The 18,254-nt window shown below is 39.2% G+C and overlaps 1 protein-coding gene across 11 annotated transcripts in view; it reads right to left on the reverse strand.

Moving 5' to 3' along the window:
* Positions 1-5,532: 5,532 nt before the first annotated feature.
* LOC101007063 (cytidine monophosphate-N-acetylneuraminic acid hydroxylase) overlaps positions 5,533-18,254 on the reverse strand; it is a 351,297-nt gene continuing 338,575 nt past the window's right edge. For all 11 annotated transcript variants that reach the window (XM_009204538.4, XM_021936632.2, XM_009204539.2 and 8 more), the window contains 4 exons: positions 16,761-16,877; positions 11,660-11,775; positions 8,968-9,064; positions 5,533-6,350 (listed from right to left, as the gene is read on the reverse strand). In XM_009204538.4, coding sequence (XP_009202802.2) covers positions 6,333-6,350; positions 8,968-9,064; positions 11,660-11,775; positions 16,761-16,877 — 348 coding nt within the window. In that variant the 3' untranslated portion in view covers positions 5,533-6,332. The remainder of the gene's footprint in view (positions 6,351-8,967; positions 9,065-11,659; positions 11,776-16,760; positions 16,878-18,254) is intronic.

Raw genomic sequence — 18,254 nt, forward strand, 5'->3', positions numbered from 1 at the left:
ATTAAAAAGTCAGGAAACAACAGGTGCTGGAGAGAATGTGGAGAAATAGGAACACTTTTACACTGTTGGTGGGATTGTAAACTAGTTCAACCATTATGGAAAACAGTATGGCAATTCCTCAAGGATCTAGAACTAGAAGTACCATTTGATCCAGCCATCCCATTACTGGGTATATACCCAAAGGATTATAAATCATGCTGCTATAAAGACATATGCTCACGTATGTTTATTGTGGCACTATTCACAATAGCAAAGACTTGGAACCAACCCAAATGTCCATCAATGACAGACTGGATTAAGCAAATGTGGCACATATACACCATGGAATATTATGCAGCCATAAAAAAGGATGAGTTCATGTCCTTTGTAGAGACACGGATGCAGCTGGAAACCATCATTCTCAGCAAACTATCATAAGAACAGAAAACCAAACAGCGCATGTTCTTACTCATAGGTGGGAACTGAACAATGAGCTCACTTGGGCTTGGGAAGGGGAACATCACACACCGGGGCCTATCATGGGGAGGGGGGAGGGGGGAGGGATTGCATTGGGAGTTATACCTGATGTAAATGACGAGTTGATGGGTGCTGACGAGTTGATGGGTGCAGCACACCAACATGGCATGAGTATACATATGTAACAAACCTGCATGTTACGCAGATATACCCTAGAACTTAAAGTATAATAATAAAAAAAATGTGCATTGTATGTCTTTCTGGATCAATAAACATAGAGCTACTTCATTGTTTTTAACCACTATATATTAACATAATGTGATTTACTCTAATATATTTATTTCTTAATTGATAGATGCTTATTTCTTCTAAGCTCTAAAATGATATATAATTTTGCCAGTGCCCTATCTTGTACATTTATCTCAGTGTACCATATTAGTAAATTAAGCTTCTTTTCATTGGCCATTTATATTTCCTTAGATAATTTTCTATTAACTCCTGGGTTCAAGTGATCCTCTCATCTCAGCCTCCCAAGTAGCTAGGATTACAGGCCTGCACCACCATGCTTGGTTAGGTTTTTTTGGTCAGTTTTACTTTCAAAGCAACATTGTGTTCCACGAAAAACGGTGGCCAGTGTAGTTCGTGGCTCAATAACGTAGGCTCCTTCCCTCGGGACAACTGTCACAATTGATTACACGGCAGAAGTGCTGTGCTCATTCTTCCTGTAAGACGTACTCAAGATCCTTATTAAATTTATACATTTAATAAAATCAGTGCTTTTTCTTGCATCATCATGGATGTTAAATAAAACAATATATATATATTTTTTATTTATTTTTATTTATTTATTTTTTTTACTGTAAGCACCTAATACAATGACTGTTAGCACGGTCTGGTGTCTCTGCCTCCGTCCGGCATAAGGTGTCAGCACTTATACACACTGTGATGTAAGGGTCAACAAGCAGAGGAAATGGCAAAAAATTTTAGTATTATTTTGAAAATAGTTCTGACCTCAAGGACTTTGTAAAAGGGTCTTGGGGACCTCCATGGATCTGTGATCATCACTTTAAAGAATTGCTTCAGGCCGGGTGCGGTGACTCACGCCTGTAATTCCAGCACTTTAGGAGGCCAAGGTGGGCGGATCACGAGGTCAGGAGTTTGAGACCAGCCTGACCAACATGGTGAAACCCTGTCTCTACTAAAAATACAAAAGCCAGGTGTGGTGGCAGGTGCCTGTAATCCCAACTACTCAGGAGGCTGAGGCAGGAGAATCACTTGAACCTGGTAGGTGGAGGTTGCAGTGAGCTGAGATTAGGCCACTGCACTCCAACCTATGCAACAGAGTGAGACTCCATCTCAAAAAAAAAATTGCTTCAGCGGAGAATTTTGTGGTATGAATATACCACAATTTAATCTTCTAATGGGCATTTGGGGGTGCTTCCAGGTTTCTATTAGAAAAAGGGATGCTATGAATATTCTTATAGATAACATGTTTTTGTGAATACATGTGTGCATTTTTGTTGGGTATATACTGATGAGGGGGATTGTGGAGTCGTAGATTACATGTATGCTCACTTTAGGGGTGCCTCATGATTAACCAAAGGGATTGTACTAATTTATACTCCCCCAGCAGAGTATGAGACTTCCTATGGCTCCACATCCTCAGCAACACTTGAAGCCGCCTTTTTCATGTTAGCCATTCTGGTAGATGGGTAGTGATAGCTCAGTGGAGTTTTAATTTGCCTTTCTGCAAGGAGTAATTAATTTGAGCATCTTTTCAAAGCTTCTTTTGTGAGTAGTTAGAAATTTTCTATTACTCTATTATTGGTCTTTTAAATTTGTAAGAGCCACCCTGTGGCTTACCTTTTTATTCTCTTAATACCATTCTCAGTGAATAGGTTATTAATAGGTTAATAGTAGCTTATGAATAGATTATCAATAGCTTAATAGGTTATTTTGAAATTTACATATAATAAAATTTACCCTTTTAGATGCACAGTGCTATGAGTTTTGTCAAATGCATAGAGTTGTGTAACTTCCACCACCATCAAGATACCGAACGGTTCCATCCCCCCCAAAATTTTACTCATGCTGCTCCTTCATAGTAACTGCCTCTTCTTCCCACTAAACTCTGACAACCACTGATTTGTTCTCAAACTATATATTTGTATTTTGAGTCTGACTTCTTTCGTGTGGTGTAACGCATTCAAGATGTATTCGCATTGCATGTGTCAACAGTTTATTCCTTTTAATTATGAAATAGTATGCTATTGTACAGATGCACTAGCTTTTGTTTAGCCATGTGCCAGTTGAAAGGTATTTGAATTGTTTCAAGTTTAGGAGTAATTCTGAATAAAGCTGCTGCAAACATTATTAAGTTTTTTGTGAACATATTTCCATTTCTCTTGGGTAAACAGCTGGGAGTGAGATTGCTGGGCCATGAATAGAGTTTATATTTACTGTAGTCTAATTGTTCAATTTTTTTCTCTTGATGGTTAGGGCTGCTTTGTGTTCTGTTTAAGAAATCTTGTCAGCAAGGTCACAAAGATATTTCCATATATCATCATCTAGAAGTTTTATTGTTTTGCTTTTCACATTTAGATCTATAATTCACCTCACATTGATTCCTTGTTTCTGTTATAACATAGGGGTCAAGGCTCCAAGCATATGACATCCAATTCAACTAGCACATTTGTTTAAATCACCTTCTCCACTGATCTGCAGTACCATCTTTGTCTTAAAGGAAGTCTCCATGTTTGCCTGAGTTTTTGTGCTTTCCATTCTGTTATATTGATCTGTCTCCCTTGAGCCACTTACCCTACTGTCAAATTACTATAAGTTTTGTTATCCAGTAGAACATATACTGTCTTCTTCTACTCCTCCCTCTCCACCTCCTTCTCCCCTTCTTCCTACCCTCCTTATTCCTCATCTTCTTTAAAGAGTGCCTTGGTTACTCTTGAAATTTTCTATTGCTACGCACATTTTAGAAACTGCCTCTCAATTTCCATAAAATAAATACCTGTTGAAAGGCTTAAAACTTGTTGGGTAAATTTGACATTTAAAAAATATTGAGTCTTGGCAGGGCACGGTGGCTCACACCTGTAATCCCAGCATTTTGGAAGACCGAGGTGGGCGGATCACCTGAGGTCAGGAGTTCGAGACCTGCTTTGCCAACATGGTGAAACCCCGTCTCTATGAAATCTACAAAAATTAGCTGGGTGTGGTGGTGGGCACCTGTAATCCCAGCTCCTCAGGCAGCTGAGGCAGGAGAATTGCTTGAACACTGGAAGTGGAGGTTGCAGAGAGCTGAGATCGGGCTACTGTACTCTAGCCTGGGTGTCAGAGCAAGACTGTCTCAAAAAAAAAAAAAAAAAAAAAGATTGAGTCTTCCAGTTCATTAGCATGACATGTCCCTCTATTACATCTTTGATATTTAGGTTTAGCTCAATACTGTTTTGTAGCTTTTGTTTAGAGATAGTGCACATACTTTATTAGATTTATTCCTAGGTATTTGATATTTTGATGTTATTATAAAAGGCATCTTTTAAAATTTTTATTTTCTGTTGATCACTGATAAATATTAGTTTTTTTCTGTATATTGACCGTATATCAGAAACCTTGCTAAACATTATTTCTACTTATCTGTAGAATGTTTTGAATTTTCTGTGTTCACAAGAATATTGTCTGCAACTAATCTATTTCTTCTAATAATTATACTTCGTATTTCTTGCCTTATTGCACTGACTAGAATTTTCATTATATTGCAATACTTCCAATCTGGGAAGGTTTAAACATCTCACTGCTAAAATATTTGCTGTAGTGTTTCTTTCAGAGAAAGATCTTTTCTATTCCCAGTTACTATGAGTTTCTTTATTCACTTAAGTTCACGAATGGCTATTAAAGCATTTATCAAATGTTTTTTGTACATATATTGACATAATCCTATATAATTTCTTCTATTTATAGTCAGGGTCTTACTCTGTTGCCCAGGTTGAGTGCAGTGGCATGACCCTGGCTCACTGAAGCCTCCACCTCCTGGGCTCAAGTGATCTTCCTGCCTCAGTCTTCTGAGTAGCTGAGATTACAGGTGCATGCCATGATGCACAGCTAATTAAAAAAAAAAAAATTTGTAGAATCTTACTGTGTTGCCCAGGCTGGTCTGAAATTGCTGGTCTCAAACTCCTGCGCTTAAGTGATCCTCCCACCTTGTCCTCCCAAAGTGCTGGGATTACCAGCGTGAGCCACCGTGTCCAGACTAAAATTTCTCCTTTATTCAGTTAATGTGGTTGATTTTCACATGTGAAACTAACTTTGCATTGAGACTAAAGCCAACTGAGTTGTAATAAATTATCCTTTTTATAAATTGCTAGGTTCGATTTGTTGATACTTTGTTTGGGATTTTGCATCTGTGTTCATTTCTGAAATTGTCCTGAAATTTTTGTTTCCCCACATGTTCTTGTCATGTGTTGGTGTCAATATTTTTGCTTCAAAAAACAAGTTAGGGGGCCAGGTGTGGTGGCAGCGCCCAAGAGCTAGCAGCTTCCCTGGCACTCTTTAGGGTGACTTCACACTAGGAGCGTGTCAATCATGAGACATCTCCCAGTAAATGGCTTTGAGCAGATTTTGAGGCATTCAGTTTCTTGACCTTTTATGGAATTGGCAGATGTCTGCGGAGGAAAATCAGTCCCTGATGCCAAGATTATCGTACTTTTATGAGTTCCCTTCCTCTTCTGATCTTGGTAGCAGTGGAAGTGGTAGAAGTTGGTCAGACCCTGGATATATTCTGAAGGTGGAGGTGACAATTTGTTGACAGAGTGGATGTGAGAGCCAAGTAGAAAGATGATTTCATGGTTTTTTATTTAAGTAATGGAAGTGAGACATGAGATACTAGAGATGGGGAGAGAGCAGGAGATATGGGGATATATGCAAGAAGAGTGCAAAGGGAAGTGAGGACATAGGAGCTGATATCAGGTCAGTGAATTGGTGGTCTGGTTGTCAAGGAACTGGTGATATCAGGATATCAGAAAGAGAGAACTGGAAAGATAGCATGAGAATATAGACTTAGTATGAGAAAAATTCATATTTTAAAATAATCTTTTATTCACCATAGACACTCTGACCTACATTATATTGATATACATTATATTTATTTTCAGTGAAAATTGAATAATTTATCACACAGTATAAATCACAAAATATAATTCCTGAATTTCTAGCATTATTGTTATGCATAATGTGTGTGGTTAACCAGAATAATCAAACATCATTGATGTTAATCTAAATGAGAAGTTGGTAATAAACACTTCTATTACTAAGTATGAATCTAGAAATTTCAGGAAACAAATTCCACCATTGAATTTTTGTATCTTCAGAATCAGACGTATCATATATAATCAGAAAATAAATTTTGAAATTCAAATCAGTGGTGTGTGTGTTGGAAATGTCAACATGTAAAACAGAATCCTAGTTAACAATCACATTTTCCTAGGAAAAAATTTGTGTCTTAATCATACGAATATCACAAAAACAGGCCATTTCCTATCCTCATTGTAGTTTTGGATGTTTTCCTCTTCCTGTTTCCTTGGTGATTGGATTCGTATCTACTACAGTTATGCTTTGTTTTCCACAGATAATTTGTTCTTATTGGGTTCATTGGTTCTTTTTGTAGAGAACTGTGGATGGAATAAAATATTTTTTAATCTGGCTATGTAGTGATCTATAAATGTAAGCTATATACACAAATCACAAAGGCAACATAGAATTTATCCATTGCTGATGTCATAAAGCATAGTCTCTTTGCTGTAAGCTTCCTGTATTCAAGATGTAATGATAAATTTTTATGTTGTTTTTCATTCATCAGTGAATTCTTGAAATTTTCATGTGGTTTTGCATTCCTGTGAAATGAAGATATTATTAATGAACAACAGTATGAGTCTCATTTCAATGCTTTTTCATTTTCTTACTGCATTGGGGCAAATTTTTATTCTTATTTAGTTCAAGGTCTATAATGCTTTAAGATAAGCGAGAATCTAAAACAGGAATGTGAACTGGAATATGACCTTCCTCCTAAGTTCTTAAGGATTTACCAACTGACTGTGGGCCACATGGTGCTCCTGTTTATTTCGTGGGGCTGACATGGTCAATAGCTATTGTTCACTTTCCGTGGCATGTCACTTTTCTAGACATGCCTCATACTGTGACACAACCCTGTGAGGTAAATGCTATTATTACATTCATTTTACAGGTGGAAATCTGGAACACAAAGAGATCCAATAATTTTCCCAAGGTCATATGGTATGTGACATTGCTGGAATTTTAACTCAAGTCAGACTCCAAGTCTCCTTGATACAGCAATGTCCAAATGCACACAGTGACCTCTCGATTCCTATTGCCTTTATCTCTGCTCTGCTCTGCTTCATTCACCCACTTATACAGAAACACTTTTAACTTTTCTTTTAAAACTGCTCCATCTCTAAGAGCTTGGACTTGTTGCTCTATCTGCTGCCTCCTTTTCTTTTATTCCTCTTGCTTTTTCACAACAGCTAAACCCTGCTCAGCATCTGCATTGAGCCCTCTTAACTCTCCTTATTTTCCCAGTTTCTACTCATGCCCCTTTCCTGGTTCCCCTTACTTCGGTGTCATATGAGGAAGACTTGCCATTGCTTGAATTCACCTTGTATTTTTCCACCTTTTAACCTCACCCACTCTTTCTGTCTGGAATATTCTTCTTACCATCTCTCTCCTCTATTTTAGCTTGTTTAAAACTTTTCCCAATCTTTAAGCCAATCCCCTACCCCTTACTCCCCAAATGCTACCTCTCTACAACGTTCTTCCTGGTCATCTCAAAACCTGCAATCTTTCTTTCCTCAGTATTCCTGATACTCTGTTTGTACAACAAATACGGTGCTCATGAGAGTCAGCCTTGTAATAAAGTTGCATGTGAATTTCCTTAGCATCCCTTCTAACTTATAACTTAGAAGTTCTAGCCCAGTGCCTTATGGTCGATTAGAGTATGGAACAAATAACTTTACAACTGGAAAGGATGTAAAAGATATTCTAATTCAAACCTCAATTTTGCTGGTGAAGACACTGAAGCCTATTTTAAGAGGCAAGTCATGCTGACAATGGGAAAGAGAAATTCACTTGTACCTTCCTTCCTTGAATTCATATTAGGAATAAAACTGTATGTGTGCTCAGCACTGTGCTAGGCACTAGGGCTACCCAGGTGACAATTCCTACTTTTAAGAATCTCAGTATCTATTGGGAAAGACAATTAATAAATAGATTATAACACAATGGGATGGGATCGCTGTTTGTGGAACAAATAAATGCATGACTCAAAGAGTTTACTGTCTTTGCAGTCATATTATATGGTCCCTTCAATCAGAAGCATAGGAGACAGGTTTTTTTTTTGAGACAAGTGTTTCCATCTGTGGCCCAGGCTGGAGTGCAGTGGTGCAATCTTGGCTCACTGCAACCTCCGCCTTCCCAGCTCCAGTGATTCTCATGCCTCAGTCTCCCAAGTACCTTGGACTACAGGCACCCACCACCATACCTGGCTAATTTTTGTATTTTTAGTAGAGATGGGGTTTCACCATGTTGGCCAGGCTGGTCTCGAACTCCTGACCTCAAGTGATCTGCCCACCTTAGCCTCCCAAGTGCTGGGATTACAGGCATGAGTCACTGCGCCGGCTGAGACAGGCTTTATAATTCACTTAATAAAATCGTATCTCAGGCTGTAGGAAAGGAATGTCAAATCTGATTTGTGCTAAGCAAGTTCATCATCATTAGTCCAAAAGAGGAGAGAGGTCTATTAGAAATGAGGAGGTGCTGCTTTCCATCTCACCCTCGGTTTTTAGTTTGTCTCTCTTCAGTTTTTGTTGCTGTTTTCCCTCGTGTGCTCAGGATTACATTTCAAATACTCAAAACCTGGACGAGTTTTGGTTTTGTTTACTTATAGGCTGTATGTTTACCTCAACCAGGCCAAAGGTTCTATGGACTCTGGACTGGATGCACTATTGATTTACATTTTTTTTTTTTTTTTTTTTTGGTGGTGGGGGTGGGGGGATGGACTTTTGCTTTTGTCTCCCAGGCTGGAGTGCAATGGCACAATCTCGGCTCACTGCAACCTCCACCTCCCTTGTTCAAGCAATTCTCCTGCCTCAGCCTCTTGAGTAGCTGTGATTATAGGCAAGTACCACCACACCTAATTTTTGTATTTTTAGTAGAGACGTAGTTTCACCATGTTGGCCAGGCAGGTTTCAAACTCCTGACCTCAGGTGATCCACCCGCCTTGGCCTCCCGAAGTGCTGGGATTACAGGTGTAAGCCACCGCGCCCAGCCTGTTAATTTACTTTTTAAAACACTTGAATGTTCTTGTAATGTTAGCTGTTCTCAGTCCCCCAAAAGTCAGGTTTCTGTCAGGCAGGGTGTCTGCTTAATTTAGGTGTCAAAGAGAGTGTCACAGGATGCATGGTAGGATGGCTCCCAAACCTACAGGATATTCCTTACTTGTGAAATCCCAGGCCCATTCTGCTCACAGCACGTCAGGAATGACCTCCAGTTGGGTGGCGTGAGGGGAAGTTTTATTTGAAAATGATTCCAAAACCTGTAAGAGAGATAAAGCATGGGAATGTGCTCTGGAAACTTTCATGCCTGTTCATTTGCCAGGATCTATTTGGTACCTGGTACTCTGTCCTCCCTAAGAGATAGTGTTTCTGTACGGTTCCAGCTGTTGATGTAGCTCAGAACTTTCGGGGTGTTGAACACAGATAGTCCCTCAGAACATGATGATTTTGTCTTATTTTTACTGTACTATGATGTTCCTTGCTTTAAGGAATCCTCATATGTGAAAATCTAGATCTATATCCCGTACACAAAAGTAATAGAATCTAGTATTAGTGAAGGTACAGGTAAATGTATTCTCTCATACATTATTTTTGGAAAGGTGAACTGGCTTCCCAAAGAACGATTTGGTAGAGGGCACTAAAAGCCTAGACACTGTATTCATAGAATGCAGCAGCCCTGCTCCTAGGAATTTAACTTACAGAAGTCACTATGAATGTGTGCAAGACACATCCACATGATTATCTGCCATTGTTTCAAATAGTAAAAAGTTAGAAATGACTTCAAGGTCACAGAGGTTAAATAAAATACTAATATAGGTATGTGGTATCAGGTAGGCAGGCATTAAAAATGATGTAGGAAAATACAATACTGTGGAAAATCACTTTGATAAACACACAGGTAGAAAAGTATGTAGGGTATATGTGCTTTTAAGGAAAAAAAGAAAGATTAGCTAGACACCCAAATATAAATTATTCTTTTTGGGTAGTGGGATTATTTGTAGTTTTAATTTTTCATTTTAAAATATTTTTTTCAGGCCGGGCACGGTGGCTCATGGCTGTAATCCCAGCACTTTGGGAGGCCAAGGCGGGTGGATCACGAGATCAGGAGATCGAGACCATCCTGGCTAACACAGTGAAACCCCGTCTCTACTAAAAAAAAAAAATAGAAAAAAATTAGCCGGGCGTGGTGGCGGGCACCTGTAGTCCCAGCTACTCGGGAGGCTGAGGCAGGAGAATGGCGTGAACCCGAGAGGCGGAGCTTGCAGTGAGCCGAGATCACACCACTGCACCTCCAGCCCTGATGGCAGAGCAAGACTCCGTCTCAAAAAAAAAAAAAAAATATATATATATATATATATATACACACACACACACACACACATACACACACACACACATTTATATATTAAATATATATATTTCAGATTTTTGACAGTGGATATGTATTTTTTTTTTATAACCATAAGAATGTTTAGTAAATTCACAAATCCCATTTTCAGAGCAACAAGATAAAGTGGGCTGTGACTGCTTCCCAATATTCACGATGACATCTTCTTACATTTGTGACCCTTGTTACCAAAACACGATGGAACAAGATAGAGTTTAGTGGTTTCCAAGATGGAATTATTTTCTTAAGGAAAAAAATCCCCAAGATCCCCTCAAAAGTTGCCAGATTCCTTTCTTTCTAGAACAAGAGTTAGGTATATGATCTGTTGAAAATGATAAAAAAAACTTGGAATGTTTTACAGCTATTAAAAGATTTGAGGTTGACCTGGATGTCCCAATGTGGAAGGCTCTCTAAGATATATTGATGAGTAAAAAATGCAAGTTGCAGAACATATGTACTAGGGTTTCATTTAAAAACAATAGCAACATCCCAAAGGTGGTGCATGCTTTGCCAAAATTAAAAAAATAAAAAAAACAGCAACAATAACACTCCCTCACCACCAACTATGTGGAACATTTTATTTAAAACAAATATATTTAGAGAAACGTCGCTTGGCCTGTGAGGGTGCACACTGAGCTATTATCAAACGTTACCATAAGAGTGGGTGGAAGGAAGGGCAGGAAACAGGGTTTCCTGAGAGGGACTTGGTGGGGTTACTTCCTTTTTATTTTATATAGCTTCACATTCTTAAACTTTTTCATATCATTTAAAAACATTCAAAAGGAAATAAGTAAAAAAGAAACTTTAATAAATGCCTCTGCTTGCAAGCTCAGAGTACAAACTTTTGCTTATACATTTTAAATAATTAGAATTTTTAAATTAAATTTCTGCATTTTTTCAGAGGATCTGTGGTAATGAGAAAAAGTACTCTTTCCTTTGATTATTTTGCAAATATAAAAATGGCAAATTGCCCTTTCTGAGATATCAGTGCAAATATTCTAAATATGATCCTAATGACTTAAACAGTTTTGAAGTGCAGGCAGACAGAAACTCATGGGCCATTCCCTTAAACCAACTAGCCTACCAAATTCATGCTCAGAGTTGAGCACAGACAAAAATGTGATACAGGAATTCACTAATTCAATGACCATGTCTTTGCCACACAAATACTCATTCTTGTCTTGGCAAACATACCCTTTCCCTCTTATAATGTATTTCTCTTTCTTACACCAAAACCCACTTCCAGAAGGGTGCAGGAACACATTCATATGAATGTATAAATGACTCTTTAATGTTATACCTTCTTAACCAGAATTGCTTTTTAACCAACTAACAAAGGAATGAAGCGCTAATGGTGGAATCTCACATATTAGTCAGAATCTGGGGGCTTAGGCAGTCACTGACTGCTTATGCATATCCACAGCAGCCTCAGCAATGGCCTGGGGGCGCCAGGTGCTTCCAGACTTACAGGTGATGGTATATGTCAGGATCCCGCTGGAGCCGTGTTTGGAATCCTATATACAACTCATCCCAGAGTAGACCATTCTTCACCACGTGTCTGATGACATCCACCCGGCTACGGATCTGAAATAGACATGGAACCACTCGCAGGGGCAACCCAGGCAGCAGAGTATGGATCCCTCCTGTCCCTGGGAGAAGCAGCTGCCCATGATGGCAGAGGCATGGAGAGCCAAGGAGAAGTCTCTGGGAGCAGATATCACAGGCTGAGGAGAAAAGGAAAGAAGCTAAGTGCAGCAGGACTTGAAAGAAGGAAAACAGGAAATGGATTAAGAGCAGGGGGAGTATCTGGCTGAGAGCACAGACTGCAGATTGCTGGGTTCAAATCCAGGTTCTAGCTGTGTGATCTTGGTCACCATTCTGTGCCTTGGCTTTCTTATCTATAAAATGAAGAGAATAATAGAATATGCCTTATAGGATTGTTGTGAGGATGTATATACAACACTTAAAGCCTGGCACATAGTAAGCACTCAAGAAATCTTTGCTATCATTGTCATTCTAAAAGCCGAGTGTTCAAGTCTGCACCTGAACATTTAGAGGCAAAGCAGAGCCTGCAAGCTCACAACAGTCTGTAGTTTCTGGCCTGTCACAGAACAGGATTACTTTAAATCATGTGGTCAAGATCCTTATCCTTAAAAAAATCCCAACTTTTAAGCTGTTGAAGAGCCAAAGCAGCACAGGATTAAGAGACAAGCAGAGATGGTCTTGAGTCTCAGCCCTGCACTTACTAATTATGTGACCTTAAGCTTGCTAAGCCTCCGTTTCTCTATTATGAGACGATTGTGAGAAAAAAATGAGATAATTTATATAAAGAAAATAAAGAGAAGTTGTCCTTGGTTGGACTTAGTTTTAACAATCCATCAGCACCAGTGTTAGGAGCCCTTTCAGTGTCTGCATCACATTTTCCCCTGGTAAATATCATGCCAATACCAGTAGAGGCAAACTTTTCATAAGTGAGAGGCTATTAAATGACACAGATTGATTGGAAGTTTGGCATTTTTAGATCTATTTCTCTTTTTTGCACCATTTATATAAAACAATTATATCTATTATGAACTGAGGTTACAAACATAGGTCACAGTTTTGCTAACAGAGGTTTAGAAACATGATTCCACAGTTTGGTCAGGTTAAGGTCGGCCTGGCTAAGATGCATTACCAGGACCTGGTTCCTCCCAGTGCAGGGTAAATGGCCTTTCTTGGCCTTTTAGCTGGGAGAGGAGCACACAGGAGAACTGGAAGTAGATTGAAGAAATATTTGGGGTGTAAAATGGAAAGGTCTAGATTATTGATTAGGTTTGGGGATGCAGGAAAAGGGAAGAACCAAAGATTACTCCTTTGTTTCTAGCTTGACTGACTTGGGGAATGATATTACCCACGATCAGATAGAAAAAGGAAAAAGAACATTTTAAAGGAGGAGGATGAGGAGTTGAACTTTGAACAAGTTGAAAATTAGGTGCTAAGGATTCAGAAATCCAGACAATTATATCTAGCAGACAGTTGACTATGGAAGAACTCAAAGCTTGACAGCACTAGAGGCAGCCAGAGAGAGCTCTGGGCTGGACATATGGATTATTTTTGGAGTCATTAGCAGAGAAGTGATGTTAGCAGGTGAGTTTACCCAGGAAGAGACTTGGGAAGAACAGTGGAATGAACACAGAGTCCTGGAAGGAAACAAGAGACTTAAGCAGCGCCTGGGGAAAGAGGAACTCCAAAAGAATGCAAAAGAATCTTCAGGAAAACAAGGAGGTACTGTCACTGGGCTAAGGAGAAGACTATTGCTTCACAATGATGGACAAATTGTGTGCATAACCTATCTCCTCTGCATTTCCAGATCCAACTAAAATGTTGCCAAGCAATTATGCAGGAATAAACTGCCACAGTGAAAAGAAATGGAAGTGATTCATTGACAGGAGAATTCAACTAATTACGTGAATCTACAAAGCGTGCAGACAAATGGAAACCAAAGATGCAGGGCAGAGACTGTAGAATCCCAGACAGTACATGGAGGGGCGTTCAGATGTGGAGGGAAGAGAAGTAGGTACTGTGGATGACAGCAGGGCGAGCACAAAAGTATGTCCATGAGATAGCTGGCCCTGTCCCTATACTACATATGGCTCCCAGGTCAAATATATTTAGACAGTTATCTCAATACATAGAATCAATTTTGGAGTGAGGGGAGAACAAGGTAGTGTATTTGTGATGCTGAAAGCAAGAGCCACCACATTTTGGCACTCAGGGGTCCCCTAGCCTACTAGCTGGCCCCTCTCCTCACCTTCACAGCTTAAAGCATACTGATGATCCTTTGGCCAAATACAGCCTAGCTCTCACTTCATGTAGTCTACAGCTCTTTAAGAACATTGACTCTGCTTTCTACATTTATAAATTTGGGTATTTCACATGAAAATCCAGATTTTCAAGTTCTCTGGAAATTTCAGATCAGCTGGAGTTTAGCAGGCCTGCCCCCTTCTCCTCCTGCATTCTACTTGATGCAATCTGCACCCAGCTTCACCAGTTTACGAGATGTGCCTTGCACCAGTGTGCAAGCCCTCTGTAAGTAGAGCCTATGGAATGACAGATCCTACACCTGTACATAAGAGCCCCAAATCAGCTGAAAAAAGTCTTTTTATCAGTAAATATGGACTAATCCTGTAATTCTTAAAAGTCACCCACAAAGAAAGGAGGATCAACCTAGTATAAGTTTTCTTTAGAGCAACCTTGTCTGTAACGGGAAGCCAAAGGAGCAATACCTTCGGGTGTCTATGGAATATGATTAGTCACCCAGAATTACATACTGAAACTTACACACCATGAGGCAGGAGACAGTTAAGCAGAAAGTCCCACACAGAAGTAAAGCAAGGAAGGGAAAGGCATGGGTGGGGTCTGGAGGCAGTGAAAGCTGGATTTGCAGCAGAGTTAGAGAGGAGCCCTTCCAGATTGGTGTGGGAGGATGGTGAGCTACAGGAGCCATGCATTTAAGAATGGAGAGTCAGTGTGATAGAAATGATGAGTTTGAAAGGCAATTAATACCTCCAAAAAGGTGGCAGGAGGGAGGCAATATAAGAAGGCTCCAGGTAGCAAGAAAAGGAGCTCTTCCATATATAGGCATAACCCCTTTAACCAAACCTCAGCATATAGAACTCTCCCTAAAATCCTGGGAGATAAAAGCCCTCAAGCAACATTATAACAGCACCATGTGCAGAGATGGCATCGTGATTTGCCCCATGGTGTATTTAAATCTGCAACAGAGCTGCTACTTGCTCTCTCCAGCAGATGCATTATGGAAAGCTGTGAAAAAGTGATATTTTTTCCAAATTAAATATTTTAAATGAAGTTATTTAAAAATTTTCAAAGGTGAATCTATTGAGGCTGACAGACATCTCAATTTATAGGTTTTGTAAATTCAGATTTGAAAGGCTACACAGTGGCTAAGAGCATAGACTTTGAGCTAGACTGCTTGAGTTAAAGCCCCGCACCACCATTCATTAGCTGTACAACCATGGGCAAGTTATTCTAACTCTTATAACCGCAGTTTCTTCATCTATGAAATGGGGGCAGATAGTAATATCTGTTCATAGGGTTGTTGTTGGATTAAATGTCTTAATATTTGCAAAGTGTTTAACACTGTGCTTGGCATAAAGCAAGCTAGGTAAGAGTTTGATATATAAAGCAATAAATGCAAAGAGTCATTTTGTCTAAAAAGGTGTAAGCCTATTTATCATCTATACGGTGTCTCACACAGGATTTTCTTACATGTAAAACTCGAGTTTTGTTTTGTTTTTTTTTGTTTGTTTGTTTGTTTTTTGAGACCGAGTTTTGCTCTGTCACCCAGGTTGGAGTACAATGGCATGATCTTGGCTCACTGAAACTGCCGTCTCCTGGGTTCAAGCGATTCTCCTGCCTCAGCCTCCCACGTAGCTGGGACTACAGGTGCCCACAACCACACCCAGCTAATTTTTGTAATTCTAGTAGATATGGGGTTTCACCATGTTGGCCAGGCTGGTCTCAAACTCCTGACCTCAGGCAATCCACCTGCCTTGGCCTCCCAAAGTGCTGGGATTACAGGTGTGAGCCACTGTGCCCAGTGCCAGTTTTTTTTTTTTTTTTAAATACCTATAAATCAGGTAGTAGACTATTAGTTTTACTGAAGTTTCAATATAGGATTTCTTCAATAGCAAGTATTTTAGTAAACACAGAAATACTAGTCAATTTATTAAAACGTAGTTTAAGAGCACATTTATTACATCTATTAGGTGAAGGTATATTTAAACCTCTACATTTAGGGCATCACACATTTAAATGGCACATACAATAAGTTTAAGGGCAGACTGTGTATCCTTGTAACTAATGATTCTGACATTCATAGACAATTTTAAATTACAATGCATGCTCACATATATTATGTCATTTGACTATCACGACAAACTGGTAAGGTGGGAGCAAGCCCTGTGGAAACAAACAAAAACAAAAACCCCTAAAGCTCAGACAGCTTAAATAACTGCTCAAAGCCTCCTAATCAGGAATCATGATGTGCAGAAAGGGGCATCAATCCCCATCTTGACACTGTCTCCACTGCCACGGCTTTTTACATAATGCTGCCACTGGCGAGAGCTTTGTTCAGAATTTGAATGCAATCAATACGTGATGCTTCATGTTGATCTAACTCCCTTTCCAGAGACACCCATTGGGAGGGGCAGAGGAAACGGAAGGCAGAGATCAATGCTCACAGGTCTAATAACAGCTTAGGTTGAGCAGGTGTTTGGAAGTAAGCAGACAGAGAAGTCAATCTTTGGGAATGGCTCATAAAGAAATAAGTGTGAACTTTGATCAATAACAATATTTTTAATATTGGTTTGTTAGTTGTGACAAATGTACCATAGTAAAGTAAGTTGTTAATAGTACTTTGTACTATCCTTGTAACTTTTCTGTAAATCTACAGTTATTCTAAAATTAAAAGTTTATTTAGGAGGAAAGGAAGGAAGAGAAGAAGGAAGGAAGAAAGGAAGGATGGAAAGAAGGAAGAAAAGCAGACTTCCACCAGTGTTGCTGCTTACTTCCTCATAGGGATGTTCTCGTTGTGGTCTTTCTTTTGGGAAGGATAAATCTAGAAAGTCAACCAAATAGTCATATCCTCCAGGAAAAGGATTGAAGTCCTCATCTGTCTCAATCATCTGTGCAAATGACAACATGGTAAAGAGAAGAATATCAATCAAGTGGTCAAAGTCTTTAAAAAATTCTAAGAATGTGTAAGACTCAAACACTCTCAAATGATAAATGATAGCAATGAACTGGAAATTAATATTAAGAGTCTCTTCTCTCACCTGAACGGTAACATTCAAATCCTAGTCTATATAAGCAAAACAGCTTCATGTCAATAACACCAAATGTATAGAGCTGGTTATTCTATCTGAAGTACTATTACTAATGAGATATCAAATCCCACCATGAATTTGCAGGTGAGGAAATAAATGTGGAATGTTTCTCACTGTCATATACCAGCTATATAGAAATGGTTTCACTGAAAATGTTTTATAAAAAAAACTGTCAAAAGTTTTTCTCTTTTTCATACTAATTATCCTAATGAAAATATCATTTACCAATGCTTCCTAGGTCATTAGATTTCAAAGACAATTTTCTAGAAATTATCTGGGAACTAATATAGATATTAACCATTTGTTTGGCTAAGTGAGGACTGAAAAAAATCTTGCCTCTGCTACCCTTTTATTTTATTGAAGAAAGAATGTTTTAATACCCAAATAGAAAGGACTTAGTCATGGAATAATAGCAATTCATCCCAAGAAAAGAGAGTTGACATACATACCTGCTCTCTTATTTATTTCACTATTTGCCAGCAAAAACTTTGCCACAGACTGGCCATGGGCCCCAGCTAGGTTTTTGGGGATCATTGCTTTTGAGAATAGTAAGTAGTATCTGGCATTAGTGTTCAGAAATTGAAAGATAAACTTGGGAGTAGTTCTTACCCTGAGGGTAATGAATACTCGTGTCTTAAGAGTGTGAGTGTTGTCCATTTCCTGATGACATCCCTAAATTTGCTCCCCTGTGCATCCTCAGGCATCTCATATAAGCCACAGGTGGCTGTTTACTTGCTGACTTTGCAGTTACTCCTGTCCCATTTCAGACCTCCTCTTTGTCTTGCACCCTCTGTCTGCTAGTATTTAGTTTGCTTCTGGAGATATGTCCAGTTTTGGTGACTAGGTTATAACATGAACTCTTTCTTAGCTTGTGGCTCTGTATGAATGTGTTAGGGCTAGTTTAAGCTGTAGACCCAGGCCTAGTTCTTAATTTGTGCAATTCAGCCTCAGTATAGCTGCAGATAAGGGTTACCTGCTTCTACCTCACCTTGCTCCAGGCCATCACCTCTTTGGGTGGATCCTACCTTCTAGCCTCACAGTTTAAATAGCTGTTCCTGCCATGCCAAAACAAAGCCTAAACACTCACAAACAACAAAAAACATGTGGTGATAGGAGATAAAAGATGTTCCAAAAGAAAAACTTAGGGACTTCAGAACATTCTCTAAATATTCAACA

This window comes from Papio anubis, chromosome 6 (assembly GCF_008728515.1).
Source record: "Papio anubis isolate 15944 chromosome 6, Panubis1.0, whole genome shotgun sequence".
NCBI lineage: Eukaryota > Metazoa > Chordata > Mammalia > Primates > Cercopithecidae > Papio > Papio anubis.